General features: G+C 50.7%; 1 protein-coding gene across 1 annotated transcript in view; it reads left to right on the top strand.

Annotated features, from left to right (window-relative positions):
• LOC119936757 (casein kinase I-like) overlaps positions 1-15,721 on the top strand; it is a 46,588-nt gene that overhangs the window by 4,057 nt on the left and 26,810 nt on the right. The window contains 1 exon segment of the mRNA XM_038756252.1: positions 1,996-2,083. Coding sequence (XP_038612180.1) covers positions 2,008-2,083 — 76 coding nt within the window. The 5' untranslated portion in view covers positions 1,996-2,007.

The following is a 15,721-nucleotide window of genomic DNA, read 5'->3' as shown; positions in this document are numbered from 1 at the left end:
GTGATGGGAGAAGCAGGGGGAGGACAGGGTTTGGGTGGGAAGATAAAGAGCTCTGTTTTGGACATGTTAATTTTGCGGTGACTGGAGGACGTCCAAGTAGAGATGTCTTGAAGGCAGGAAGAGACTGGAGAGAGGGAGAGAGATCAGGGCTGGAGATATAGATCTAGGTAACATCTGCATAGAGGTGGTAATTGAAGCCATGGGAGCGAATGAGTTCTCCAAGCGAGTGGATGTAGATGGAGAATAGAAGGGGACCCAGAACTGAACCCTGAAGGGCCATACAGGGGCTTTGAGATCCTTTCTCCAAACTGGGTGTTGAAGCAGCCATGCAGGGAGAGGGCAGTCCAGTAAGACCCCAGACAGAGGGGTCCAACAGCCATTCCTGTCTGTCAAGGCCTGGGTACACTGAGGCAAGTCCCTGCATGGTGGTGGAAATCAGTCAATCATGGTATTTGCCGAGTGCTTACTGTGTGTGGAACACTGTATTAAGCACTTTTTTAATGGTATTTGTTTAGCTCTTACTGTGTACCAGGCACTGTGCTAAGTGCTGGGGTAGATACAAGCTAATCAGATTGGACACAGTCCATGTCCCACTTGGGGGCTCGCAGTCTTAAACCCCATTTTACTGGTGAGGGAACTGAGACACAGAGAAGTTAACTGACTTGCCCAAGGTCACACAGCAGACAAGTAGCAGAACCAGGATTAGAACCCAGGTTCTAATCTAGAAAGCACTTGGGAGAGTGACAGTATTGTTGGTAGGCACAATCCCTATCCTCAAGGAGTTTATAATCTAGTGGGACAAGTCTCCCTCTCCCTTCACTCTGGAGAGCGAGCTGCCCCATTGTCACTGCTAGGGACAGTCATTCATTCAGTCAGTCGTATTTATTGAGTGCTTACCGTATGCAAAGCACTGTACTAAGTGCCTGGGAGAGTACAATATAACAACAGACACATTTAGTCCTTGTTAGTGTAGTGATGGGTATCCCCTCTTGTCATGCAGGAAACTTGGATTTGATTCCCCGATGGAGTGAGATACCTCTTCATCCCCCTAGACTGTAAATTTGTTGTGGGCAGGGAATGTGTCTGCTAATTCCATTGTATTATACTTTCCCAATCGCTTAGTATAGTGCTCTGCACATAGTAAGCGCTCAATAAATACAATTGCATGAATAAATACCATTGATAGACATGCTGGGGCAACTGAAAAGGACCTGAGTTGGTTGTCCCTTTCCTTCATGCCCTTTCACATGAGGTTGAACCTGGGCAGGGCCCCTCGATGCCCTCTGCACCGTCCAAGCCCATGCTCCCATCCCCTGGCACATCTCTGGGTGGTCCACTTCTATACTACTATTACTACTACTAATAATAGTGGTATTTTTTAAGTGCTGGGGTGGATACAAGCAAATCAGGTTGGACATAGCCTCATCTCAGGTGGGACTCACAGTCTCAATCCCCATTTTACAGATGAGGGAACTGAGGCACAGGGAAGTGAAGTGACTTGCCCAAGATCATACAGCAGACAGGTGGCAGAGGTAGGATAAGAACTCATGACCTTCCAACTTCCAGGCCCATGCTCTATCCACTCCTCCATGCTATTACTGAGCCCTGCCAGCCTCCTGTGTTGGGATCTTGTTTTGAAAAGCCTCTCCCGGTTGGTCCCTGTTGTGGCCGGGCTATGGTTTTTTTTGCCTCCCAGCCTTTCACCACCCTCACCCCACAGGGGTCAAGGCGCCCACCTCACCATCTTGGCTGTCCCCAGCACCGGGGTGTGAGATATCTGGCTTCCTGACTGACACCCATGTGCCCGGGGGCCGTGAGGAAGCGGGCACCAAATCCGATCCCGGAGTCAGGGCAGGAATGCCCCTCCCTGCCATCTGGGCCTGGCCCCGTCAGTTGATCTGGCCCCGGGGTGATGCAGGTCAGCCGGATTTGGAGTTGCTCGCGAGTGTCGATTCTGACTTAACCGGGTTTCTGCCTTCTCCTTCCTTTCCACAGCACACCAGAAACATGGAGCTTCGAGTAGGGAACAAGTACCGGCTCGGCCGGAAGATTGGGAGCGGTTCCTTTGGAGACATCTACCTGGGTGAGTGACTCTGGCCACAGAACTTGCGGTACGGCTGGGAGGCTTGGGGCTTGGGGCAAATGGGAGAGACTTAATTCCTTCCAAAGTGGATTGGGGCCCAGAGCCGGAAGCCTGGGACCTGGCCTGGAAATTAGCTTGGAAAGTTAGCAGCGTCGCCCAGTGGAAAGACCAGGAGCCTGGGAGTCAGAGGACCTGGGTTCTAATTCTGGCTCTGCCATCTGTCTACTGTGTGACTTTGGGCGAGTCACGAAATTTCTCTGGGCATCAGTTACCTCATCTTTTAAATGGGAATTGAGACTGTGAGCCCCACATTTGTCACTGGCTTTTAGACTGTGAGCTCACTGTTGGGTAGGGACTGTCTCTATATGTTGCCAACTTGTACTTCCCAAGCGCTTAGTACAGTGCTCTGCACACAGTAAGCGCTCAATAAATACGATTGATTGATTGATTGGCTGTGTCCAGCCTGATTAGCTTATATTTACCCCAGTGCTTAGTACAGTGCCTGGTACCTAGTAAGTGCTTAACATGTGCTTAACATTAAAAAAAAATATATGGGTTGCCTAGCAAGCAGGGAACTCCTGCCACTCCACCTTGACCTCCTGGGAGCTTCTTTGCAGGACAGGGACTGTGTCTGACCTAGTTATCTTGATTCTACCTCAGCGCTTAGCACTGGACTTGGCACATAGTACACGCTTAACAAATAGGCCAATTATTAGCTGGAAAGAGGACAAGGATTAGTGGGGATCTGTGAGGCTGGATTTCAGCCAACCAATCGATGCATCCCACCTCTCCCCATCCCCCTTGCCCTACCTCCTTCCCCTCCCCACAGCACTTGTATATATTTGTACAGATTTATTACTCTATTTTACTTGTCCATATTTACTATTCTATTTATTTTGTTAATGATGTGCATTAGCGCTTAGAACAGTGCTTGGCACATAGTAAGCGCTTGATAAATGCCATCATTATTATTATTATTATTATATAGCTATAATTCTATTTGTTCTGACGATTTTGACACCCGTCTACATGTTTTGTTTTGTTGTCCGTCTCCCCCTTCTAGACTGTGAGCCCGTTGTTGGGTAGGGACCGTCTCTATCTGTTGCCGACTTGGACTTCCCAAGCGCTTAGTCCGGTGTTCTGCACATAGTAAGCGCTCAATAAATACGATTGAATGAATGAATCTGTCTCAGGCCCACCCACTTAGAGCTTTCACAGAGGGACGCTTGAGTCCTGTTATTCGATATGGTGGTGGGGGCCGCAGCCCGAGGAGAAAAGGGCTACGGTGGCTCCCCCGTGTCCCTCCTGGCTGCCGTTTGACCCGCTCAAAACACTCTAGAGAAGTTTTGTCCCTGCCGCTGCTGAGGAGGGTATATACAGCCGTGATTACCAGCCGGGGTCCCAGGCCCCGGGCTTGGCAGAGATCGGCCGACCGCAGCCATGGGGGTCACCCGTCCCCCAGCTTATTGTAGGATTAAGTCCTCTTTTCTCCATTTCCCTCTCCCTTCTGCATCATCTATACAATTGGGTCTGCATTCATTCATTCATTCAGTCGTATTTATTAAGCGCTTACTGTGTGCAGACCACTGTACTAAGCACGTGGGAAAGTACAATACAACAATAAAGAGTGGCAATCCTTGCCCAGAGTAAGCTCACAGTCTAGAGGGATGTACTTCTCTAAAGAGAAGCAGTGAGGCTCAGTGGAAAGAGCGCGGGCTTCGGAGCCAGAGGTCATGGGTTCTAATTCCGACTCTGCCATTAGTCAGCTGTGTGACTTTGGGCAAGTCACTTCACTTTTCTGTGCCTCACTTACCTCATCTGTAAAATGGGGATTGACTGTGAGCCCCATGTGGGACAACCTGATCACCTTGTATCCCCCCCCCCACAGCGCTTAGTGCTTCGTACATAGTAAGCACTTTACAATTTCCATCATCATCATTTGGGCATTTGGTATTCACCCCACAGCCCTCATGTACATATCTGTAAATTATTTGTAGTCATGCCTGTCTCCCCTTCTCTGTGCCTCAGTTACCTCATCTGTAAAATGGGGATTAAGACTGTGAGCCCCACGTGGGACAACCTGATTACCTTCTATCCTCCCTAGTGCTTAGGACAGTGCTTTGCGCATAGTAAGTGCTTAACGAATGCCATTATTTTTGAAGCAGTGTGGCTCAGTGGAAAGAGCCCAGGCTTGGGAGTCAGAGGTCATGGGTTCTAATCTAGGCTCCCCCACATGTCTGCTGTGTGACTTTGGGCAAGTCGCTTAACTTCTCTGTGCCTGTTTCCTCACCTTTAAAATGGGGATTAATACTGTGAGCCCCACGTGGGACAACCTTGATTACTTTGTATCCTCCCCAGCGCTTAGAACAGTGGGTGGCACATAGCGCTTAACAAATACCAACATCATTATTATTATTATTATTAGACTGTCATCTCCTTCTGGGCGGGGAATGCATCTACCAACTCTCCCAAGCACTTAGTACAAGTGCTCTGCGCGCAGTAAGCGCTCAATGAATACTGTTGATAGATTGATTGATAGGAGGTGGCCTGGGAGAGAGGCCGGTGACCACTCGGTGTCCAATCACAGTTTATTTCCCTTTCCCCCATCCAGCTTTTAATGATGGATCCAGTGACCTCCCTGCCAGGAAACGTTTCCTGTTTCAGGCCAAGTTTTTCCCTGGTTTTCTTCATTTCATAGTGCGGCCTCCCCTCCCTTCCGCCCCCGGCCCACCCCAGCCGCCAGGCAGCTTGGAACAGTCCCTCCTTCCCTCCCTCCCTCTGGACGGACGGACGGATGGTGTTTACGCCCGACCAGTGTTTGTGGCCAAGGGAACCGGGAAACTCGATCGCCGTGATGCTGCTGCCCCTTCCTTCCTGTTGTTGAGCCAGGAGGGGGATATATTTAGTCCCCGTGATCTCGTTTCATAAAGGAGTCGTGACTAGGAATTGGGAACCCCTAGGTCCCACTCCCAGCCCTGTCCAAGACCTACTGGGTGGCTTGAGCCAGTTGCAGTCTCGCTCCGGGCCTCAATTTCCCCCTCTGGAAAGGGGGTAGGTCACAATCTTGTCGTCCTAGAGGACCCAGGAGGTTGAAGAGCTCTATCCTGTGTCTACCCTGGTGCTCCGTACAGTGCCTGGCACATAGTAAACTCTTAGCGAATACCATAAAAAAGTGGTTAATTTGCCTGTTGCTGAAAGGGTGAAGGCTCGAGGACTGTTGAGCGAGCCTGTCATCATTCCAGTGGTTCTGGGGAATTGCCGTGCGTCATTTGCTGCCTTTGCCTCCGAGGATGTGGTTCATCTGAGGCTTGATCAAAGTCCTGGGGACCCCAGCCCATTCTCTGCCCGCTCTGCTCCTCTCGCTTCCCTTTCCCTTCCCGCTCCTTAGATCTCATCCTCTATCATCTACGACTTCAACCCTCAACCTGGGTTCTGGGCAGTTTTTCACGAAATGGGTGGGCCTCATCATTCCAAACAGCATCATTAGAAGCAGTGTGGCTTAGTGGAAATAGCCCGGGCTTGGGAGTCAGAGGACGTGGGTTCTAATCCCAGCTTCACCACTTGTCTGCTGCGTGACCGCCAGCAAGCCACTTAACTTCTCTGTGCCTCAGTTGCCTCAGCCTGTAAAATGGGGATTAAGACTGTGAGCCCCATGTGGGACATGAACAGTGCTTGGCACATAGCGCCTAAAACATTCCATAATAGTAATAATAATAATAATAATTGTTATTATTCCAAGCACTTTGTGTGATTTCCCCCGCCTGCCCTCAGCCTCTGCTTCCCCTCCCCTTTTGTTCTTCTGGCCTTCTCAGGGTCGGGCTTCCCTGTTCAGCCGTCGCTCCAGGGCTTCTGGGAGGCTCTGCCAGCATCCTCTGTCCAGGTGAAGAAGAGGGAGAGAAGGGATCAGGCCTCGCCTCGGCCTCCAAAACCCTCTAAACTTTCCCCATGGCTGCTGGCCTTGTCCCCGGGGTTCAGGCCTCCAGCTGCTGCCTCAGTCAGTGGTGGGGCCCAGCGGTGCGATAGTGTAGAAGGCATCTCACCGAGACAGGGGATGCCTGGGTTCTGAGGAAGGGCGGGCGTATTATCCAGGGATTAGGCCCTCTAGGTGCCTGGCTGCAATCTTTTTCCATCCCAGCCTGAGGTGAGTCTGGAGTTCCTACTGACTTAACTGGAGCCCGATGCTCCTTCTCCCACTCAGGGAGGAGACTGAGGGTCCTCCCAGGGCAGTATGAGGGATGACTTTAAGCCACTCATGGGGTCAGGTGATGATTGGCATTTCCAGGGACTGTCTTCTCAATCACAGATCTGCCCCTCAAAACACCACTGAATGACAAAGCCAAACTGCATTTTACGTGAGATCTTGTTCTGTTTCATGAGGAGGAGGATTTTCTTCAGGCACAATCCCGGTCTCGAAGGGGTTTTCCCTTTCTCCCTATGTCTCCGTGGGAGTGGTCTCTCTTCCTGTCTCTTGTGGCTGGGAGCGGAATTCTCCCTCTGTCTTTGTGGGTTGGGGGACGGTCTTTCTGTCTCTGTGGGTGTGTGGAGTCTTTCTCCATGTGTGTTTGCGTGTGTGTGTGAGTCTCTCTTCCTGCCTCTTTAAGTGTGGGGGGGGAGAATCTGTGTCTCCCCCATCTCTCTGGGTGAGTGGGTGCTCTCTCCCTGTCTCTCTGAGTCTCTGACAAACTCAAGTACCAAGGTAGAGTTTAGGAACAGATGAACAGGCTTCCCTGGGAGGGAGAGACTGTTAGCTCGTTGTGGGCAGGGAATGGGGCTACTAACTCCATTTTATTATACTCTCCCAAGCACTTAGTACAGTGCTCTGCACACAGTAAGGTCTCAATAAACACGATTGACCGAGAGGGTGTTTTCCTCTCACGAACAGCCGGTTCGGCGGTCAGACCCAAGGAGACGGGTTGTCCCGGGCCTTCTGGAAGCCGAACCTGATGATAAGTCATGTTGAATTTCCTCCTGTCCTCCTCCCGGCCCATTCTCAAAATTTCTCATCCACTTGTCCTCAGGGCAAACTGGAGTATTTCAGTGCATTGGGAATAGACACCGGAGAGGGAAAACCACTGCACAGAATTTGGTGACCCACTTGGTCAGTGGAGTGGGAAGGAACGCTGACAAAGGGGCAAGGGAAACACCTGGGGTGAGGTGGAGTATATGCAGAGGCCGGGGGGCGGTAGCATGGACCTGTGTGTTTTTTCTCAGCCCCGAGTAGAATAGATCCTGAGGGAAACTGCACCAATCAGACTCTCGCCAGAGGAATCGTGCGCTGCGATGTTTGAGGGAGGTGTACGCTAAGTTCACTGAGGGCAGGGAGCGCGTCTACCAACTTTGGTCTCTCGTACCCTCCCAAGTGCTTAGTACAGTGCTCCGTGCCCAGTAGATATATGATGGGTTGATTGAGAACTAGGAAAGACGTTCATGGCTTGGGCTGGGAGGGCCGGGGGAGACCGCTGGGCAGGACTGAGGGACCCTCGGGGTGGGGGAGAAGCAGCAGTCCAGGGAAGGCCGGGCAGATGGTGGAGCCCTGCTGGGAGGGGCCAGGCCTGCTCTAGGGACGAGCCCCAGAGAGGAGGTCAGTGGACTGCGAATTATCCAAATGGCAAGGCATTGTGGGGCTGCTCTGGCAGTTCCTGCTTGCCGGCCCCTCCCTCGGAGGGGAGGGGAGCTGACAGTCTCCGAGTCTTTGTCTCCGGGCCCGTTAACTCCCTCGCCCCTTTCAGCTTCTGCCATCTGCTCCTCCGCTGCCCGCTCCCCTCACTCCAGCCTGCGCGAGGCCCGGAGCGAGGAGGGGGAGAGGAGCGGAGATCCCACCTCGTAGCAGCCGAGGCTGGCGTGGGGGATCGGGTGGGGGTCGGGGAATGCCTGGTTGAGCTACTCTCTCGGGCGGATGACGGTCGGATCCCCTGCCTATTATTCTCACGCCCCATCAAGTGGAAAGAAAGCCCGGTGGAAATGGAGTCCTTTGAATTAACACCTCTCCGCCTTCCCGTCCACATCCCCCGCAAGCAGCGGAGTGAGACTGGGGGAGCTGCTCCTGCAGAGGAGCCTGGGTAATGCGTCGGCGTCTCAGATGACTGAACCCAAAACAGGGCACCTTAAACCTTTCGATCGTAATCAGGCTGGTCTGGGGATCGGGGAGCCCGTCTTCCCAGAGCCCTCTGCTCCAACTGCGAGAGGAGAGAACAATCCTAAAATGAAGCCCTCTTCCCTGCTCCTCTTATTTATTCATATTAATTAAGATCTGTCTCCCCTCTAGACCGTAAGCTCATTTTGGGCAGGGAAGGAGTCTGCTATTCCTGTTACATTGTACTCTCCCAAGCTCTTAGTACAGTGCTCTGCATATAGTAAGCGTTCAATAAATACAATTGAGTGACTGATCCTCTCCCTACTCCTGGAATGGGCTCCTTCCCTGGTAGAGGTCACACTCTTTTTGGGGGCCCCAAAATTATCCTTCCTCCCTGCTTTACCTTTGGCTCGCATCAGCCTGAAGGGGTCCGGCGAAGGGAGCCCCCAGTTCTCCCAGGTGAGAAGGCAGTTTCATGCCTCCCATCTTCCAAATCTCCTTCCTGTGGGCAGGGAATGTGTCTGCTTATTGTTATACTCTTCCAAGTGCTTAGTACAGTGCTCTGCACACAGTCAGTGCTCCATAAGTACAACTGAGTGAATGAATGCTCTCTTCTGCTGCTGCTTTTAGAATCCAGACTTCACCCACCTTTGGTCTCTGCCCCTTTACCCCTCGCCCTGTTCCCTCTTCTTGGTCACTCTCCTCCTCCCATTTCCCTCTCACCGTGCTCCCAATTGCCTGCCGGTTCACCACTGCCAACCTTCCTGGGGCAAACGCTTAGTACAGTGCTCCGCACACAGTAAGCGCTCAATAAATACGATTAAATGAACGATTTTGGAAGCTTGGGGCGTCTGGGGAGGGCTATTCTGTAATCCTCTTCACCTGGGTGTCCTTCCTGAAGTAGGTTAGTCATGGTATTTATTGTGCTTACTATGTTCTGAGCCGTGAGGTAGAGCCAATATAATTAGATAGGACTCAATCCCTGTCCGGCAGGGACTTCCAATATAAGGGACTTCAATCAATCAATCAATCAGGCAATAGCATTTATTTAAGCGCTCCCTCTGTGTAGAGCAGTGCAGTAACCCTGTGGGAGAGGACAGTAGAGTTAGCAGACATGATCCCTATCAAGGATCTGACGGTCTAGCAGGGGAGCTGGACATTAAAGATACAGCTATAGGGTCAAAGGGAGGTGGGAGTGCACAAGTGCTTAGGTGACAGAGAAGGTGCTGAAGTGGGAGTTGAGTGGGGGATTAGCGTGTGGAGTTGAGAGATTAAGAAGCAAGCATAAAAACACAGCCCACAAACCAAGAGTATAATGCTAATGTTAAATGAATAAAGAGGTTTTAGGAGAGGGGAGACTCTCTCGAAGATCCGGGCTAATTTTTCTCAGCTACAAAGGCTGTCATTTCCTCCGTGCTTGAAGTGTTTTGAAGGCAGGGAATGGGGCTTCTGGAATGTGGTTCATTCATTCATTCAATCGTATTTATTGAGCGCTTACTGTGTGCAGAGCACTGTACTAAGCGCTTGGGAAGTCCAAGTTGGCAACATATAGAGACGGTCCCTACCCAACCATGGGCTCACAGCCTAGGTTGGTGGTGTGGTCACTGATGCAGGTGACTGGCATTTTTTTTGTTGGCTTGTTCTTTTAATGGTATTTGTTCATTCATTCGATCGTATTTATTGAGCACTTACTATGTGCAGAGCACTGGATTAAGCGCCTGGCAAGTACAAGTCGGCAACATGTAGAGACGGTCCCTACCCAACAACGGGCTCACAGTCTAGAAGGGGGAGACAGACAACGAAACAAAACACGTAGACAGGTGTCAAAATCATTAGAATAAATAGAATTATAGCTATATGCACATCATTAACAAAATAAATAGTAAATGCGGACAAGTAAAATAAGTAGAGTAATAAATCTGTACAAATATACACAAGTGCTGTGTGTTTGGGAAGGATGTAGGGCAGAGAGGGGAGATGAGGAGGAGCAGGTGAGGATGGAGGCCTGGAGACAGTATTTGTTAAGCGCTTACTAGGTGCCAGGCATTGTACTAAGCGCTGGGGAGGATACAAGCTAATCAGGTTGAATATAGACCATGTCCCGCATGGGGCTCACAGTTCATTCATTCATTTATTCAATCGTATTTATTGAGCACTTACTGTGTGCAGAGCACCGTACTAAGCGCTTGGGAAGTACAAGTTGCCAACATATAGAGACGGTCCCTACCCAACAGTGGGCTCACAGTCTAGAAGGGGGAGACAGAGAACAAAACAAAACATATTAACAAAATAAAATGAATAGAATAAATATGTACAAATAAAATAAATACATACAAACGTATATGCATATGTACAGGTGCTGTGGGGAGGGGAAGGAGGTAAGGCGGGGGGGATGGAGAGGGAGAGGAGGGGGAGAGGAAGGAGGGGATTCAGTCTGGGAAGGCCTCCTGGAGGAGGTGAGCTCTCAGTAGGGCCTTGAAGGGAGGAAGAGAGCTAGCTTGGCGGATGTGCGGAGGGAGGGCATTTCAGGCCAGGGGGATGACGTGGGCCGGGGGTCGACGGTGGGACTTTTTTTTTTAATCTCCATTTTACAAATGAGGTAACTAAAGCACAGAGAAGCTAAGTGACTTGCCCAAAGTCTCACAGAAGAGAAGTGGCAGAGCCGGGATTAGGACCCAGGTCTTTCTGATTCCCAAGTCCGGGCTCTGTCCACTAGACCAATACTGCTCTTTGGTTTTGGACCAACATGAGTCTCGGTCTCCGCCTCCCCTCACTGCCCGCAGGAAACGGGGCGTCCAGGATCCCATCGTCCAGGCTCCAGGGTTGAGGGAGGTGGGAGGCAGAAGGGGACGGGGGCGGTCAGGTTGAGGATTCGTTGAGGTGTATCGAGGACGGGGCCCTTTGGCTCTCAAGGCAGAGATAGAAGCGCTCATACCTTGGCTGCCAGCGCCAGGTCTTGGGACGGGGACTTCCGTCCCTTCGCTTCCTAGAAGTGTCCCAGACTCCGAGTGCGCTCAGTTGTTTTTGATTCCAGACACGTGACTCCGAAAGTAATCCGAATCAGAGATAGGGTTTCTGGGACCGTAGGTGCCAGAAACCACTAGGGCCAATCACGACTCTTTCAATCAGTCAATCAGTCGGTGGTGTTTATGGAGTGCTTACTGTGTGCAGAGCACTGGGCTAAGCACTTGGGAGAGTACAGTGCAACAGAATTAGCAGAGGCATTCCCTGCTCATGCGGAGCTTACGGTCTAGAGGACTTGACTCTGTCTTTTAGACTGTGAGCCCACTGTTGGGTAGGGACTGTCTCTATATGTTGCCAACTTGTACTTCCCAAGCGCTTAGTACAGTGCTGTGCACACAGTTAGCGCTCAATAAATACGATTGATGGTGATGATGATGATGTCTTGCTCCTGCTGGGCCGGGGCTGTAACTGGGCTAGTTTTACCCAGAGGCGGTCCTGCCGATGTCCAATTGTGGGAGAGGGTCTACGTCGCGTGGGATTCCCGAGAACAGCGAGGGCTCCCGATGGGATCTGCTAAGCCCTGGGAAGAGCAGTGGGAAAGCATAAAGCACGGCCTCATCCGCTGCAGTCCTCTGCCGAGGGGCCTCCCACAGGAAGGTGATCCTCCCTTCGGCCTGACGGGAAAGGGATCAGTAGTCAGAAAACTGTGGCTTCCCAGAACTGGAAAAGCCTCTGAGGGATCATCTGGCCCGGCCCCCTGCTTCCAGGCAGGTGAGTGATTTAGCCATACAGCGCAGATGGGAACTCTTCTCTCCTCCGAGATCCAGGGAAGGAAACTCGACACCCTCTGAGCCGTTGCCAATACTGCTGTTTCTTTCCCTGGTGATCAGGAGAAAGTTCTTTCTTGCACCCGACCAAGTTCTCTCATGCTTTAATGGAAGCCCAGTCCCCCTTGGTGAAACCTCAGCAGATGAGAACAAATCAGCTCTCGCCCCGTGAAACCCTTCTCTTTTCCAAGTTAAGCAATCCCAACACCTTGAAGTTTTCTCCCAAAGGTCCCATTTTCTTTCCCTTTAGCTATTTTGTTGGGTTCCTCTGAGCCAACTGCATGAAACATCGTGGCCAATGGATAGAGCATAGGCCTGGGAGACAGAAGGACTCTAACCTGCTCTCAGCTCTAATCCCAGATCCGTCATTTGCCTGCTGTGTGACCTTGGGCAAGTCACTTCACTTCTCCGGGCCTCAGTTACCTCATCTGTAAAATGGGGATTAAGACTGTGAGCCCCACGCGGGACAGGGACGTCGTCCAACCTGAGTAATTGGTATCTATCCCGGTGCTTAGAACAATACCTAGCACATTGTAGTCTTAACAAATGCCATAAAAAAACTTCCAGTACTTCTACAATCTCTTTAAAGTATGGTGACCAAAACCGAACATGGATCTGTAATAATTACCGCCCCTCTCACATCGAACTCTTCTTGATTGGTCCCGGGGCCATGCTGCCTGTTTTTCAACATTACATGACTGACTAGAATTCAGTTTCTGGTCAGCTCTGACCCTCCGCTGGGCCTGTCTCCAGCTGGTCTCTCCCCAACCTGTTTATGTTATTTAGTCCCGAGTGGGGGCCATTGCACTTTGCTCCCTTTGAATTTCATCCTGCCTTTGCTGGACAATTTTCTACCTTGTCACTTTGAATTCCTTGCTTGCTTCCAGCAGGTTGGTCGCCTTGCTCAGTCTAGACCTTGCTCAGTCATACTTTTCCTAGCATTTAGTACAGTGCTCCCCCCTAGACTGTAAACTACTTAAAGGGCAGGGACTCTGTCTCCCAACTCTTATTGTATTGTCCTCTCCCAAGCGCTTAGTCCAGTGCTCTGCATATAAGTGCTTGATAAATACCACTGATTTGCTCTGCACGGAATAAGCGCTCAGTAAATACCATTGACAGACTAGTTGAAATTTGATGAGCAAACTCTCAGTCCCTTCACCTGTCATCCACAGAACCAGTCCTAGATTCAAACCAAACCTTGAATTCTCCTCCACAGTGCACCCCACAGTTGGTCCGATCCAAAGACACGTCCCCTTTGGGGATGATCCTCGACCCAATATGCCCCCACCTAATAATAATAATAATTATGACATTTGGTTAATGATGATGATGATGGCATTTTTTAAACGCTTACTATGTGCAAAGCACTGTTCTAAGTGCTGGGGGGATACAAGGTGATCAGATTGTCCCACGTGGGGCTCACAGTCTTAATCCCCGTTTAACAGATGAGGTAACAGTGGCACAGAGAAGTTAAGTGACTTGCCCAGAGTCACACAGCTAAATGGCAGTGCCGGAATTAGACGGACGGACCCATGAACTCTGGCTCCCAAGCCTGGGCTCTTTCCACTGAGCCTCGCTGCTTCTCTTAAGCACTTAGTATGTGCTAAACCCTGGGGTAGACCCATGGTTATTGGATTGGACACAAACCCCTCCTCCCCATGGGATACCCAGTTTATCTATGAGGAAACTGAGGCCCAGAGGGGTAAAGTGATTTGATTGAGGTCACACCACAGGCCATTGGCCAAGCTGGGCCTAGAACCCAGGTGTCCGGGTCCTGCGCATGTCCCACTGAGTCACGCCGCCTCCCAGCTTGTCAGAGAGGATGTCATGAAGAGCAGGATCTGAAGCCTGGCTAGATTTCGCCTGTCGCTCTGTGTGGGACTCCAAGGCTGTTCCCTTATTGAGACGGAGATTAGAGTTGTCCAGCACAGGTGGCTGTGTGGGTTGGTGGGCTCTCAGTATCTTCGGCTTTGAGTGATGGTTGGTTCACCTGTCCTTCCAAAATGCGTCCAATGGAAGAAGCAGCACGAGCCTGGAGTCAGAAAGACCTGGGTTCTAATCCCGGCTCCACCACTTGTCGGTTGTGTGACCTTGGGCAAGTCACTTCATTTCTCGGTGCCTCATCTCATCTGTAAAATGGGGATTAGACTGTGAGCCCACTGTTGGGTAGGGACTGTCTCTATATGTTGCCAACTTGTACTTCCCAAGCGCTTAGTACAGTGCTCTGCACACAGTAAACGCTCAATAAATACGATTGATGATGATGATTAATGCTGTGAGCCCCACGTGTGGGGCATGGACTGTGTCCAGCCTGATTAGCTTGTATTTCCCCCAGCACTTAGCACAGTGCTTGATACAAAGTAAGAGTTTAACAAATACCGTCATTATTATTATCATTTAATGATCAGGGCTGCTTTCTCCACTTGGGAAAGGGGGACATAGCCATTGCCCTTTCTTCTGCCTGTGTCCCGATGCCTGCTTGTTCTTGTGGCCCCCATGGGCATGAGGGGACAAGAGCAGCGCAGAGCCTCCCCCCGGCCCCATGACACAGAGAGAGATAGCTACGATCAAACCAGTGTGCCCTAATGGCAAGAACATGGGCTTGGGGGTCAGAGAACCTTGGTTCTAATCCTGCCCGGCCACTTGCCTGCTGAATGACTTTGGTCGTTACTTAACTTCTCTAGGCCTCAGTTTCCTCATCTGCAAAACGGGGATTCAGTATCTGTTTGCCCTCCTACTTTACTGGGAGCCTCCCACCCCCCAACTTGGGCAGCGTCCCTGATCCAAATCAGAAGCGAAGCCTGAACGGGCAGCCCAGGGCTGCCAGACCGCCAGGCGGGCTCCCGAGGGCCATTCAGTCATTCATTCAATCGTATTTATTGAGCGCTTACTGTGTGCAGAGCACTGTACTAAGCTCTTGGGAAGTACAAGTTGGCAACATATAGAGACGGTCCCTACCCAACAGTGAGCTCACAGTCTAGAAGGGGGAGACAGAGAACAAAACCAAACATATTAACAAAATAAAATAAATAGAATAAATATGTACAGATAAAATAGAGTAATAAATACGTAAATACATATATACCTCCTTCCCTTCCCCACAGCACCTGTATATTTGTATATATGTTTGTACGTATTTATTACTCTATTTATCTTGTACATATCTATTCTATTTATTTTCTTTTGTTAATATGTTTGGTTTTGTTCTCTGTCTCCCCCTTCTAGACTGTGAGCCCACTGTTGGGTAGGGACTGTGTCTATATGTTGCCAACTTGTACTTCCCAAGCGCTTAGTCCAGTGCTCTGCACACAGTAAGCGCTCAATAAATACGATTGATTGATACATATATACATACATGATATACATACATATGCATATATACAGGTGCTGTGGGGAGGGGAAGGAGGTAAGACCAGTGTGTGGGAAGCCAGGGTGGGCCGCCCCGCTGCCTTGGGCCGCCCACCGGGCCTTTTTGGAAGCCAAGGCAGCAAGAGCGGAGCAGAGCTGGCTTGATGGGGAAGACCCATTTGTACTTCCCAAGCGCTTAGTACAGTGCTCTGCACATAGTAAGCGCTCAATAAATACGATTGATGATGATGACCCGAGGGTTGCAAGGGCTGGAGGGGACCTGTAAATCCCAGCCCAATCTGTTGGGCAGCATCTCATGTTTCCTGATCCCGGGGAACACCAAGTTCCAGGGGCCCCCCACGACCGAGCAACGGCCGACCTCGATGGGAGAAGGTCACTCTGTGGAATCGATATCACTCTATCTGA

The sequence above is a fragment of the Tachyglossus aculeatus genome, chromosome 14, assembly GCF_015852505.1.
Source record: "Tachyglossus aculeatus isolate mTacAcu1 chromosome 14, mTacAcu1.pri, whole genome shotgun sequence".
Lineage (NCBI taxonomy): Eukaryota > Metazoa > Chordata > Mammalia > Monotremata > Tachyglossidae > Tachyglossus > Tachyglossus aculeatus.
The sequence above is the reverse complement of the archived record's forward strand: the minus strand, read 5'-3'. Positions and strand labels throughout refer to the sequence as shown.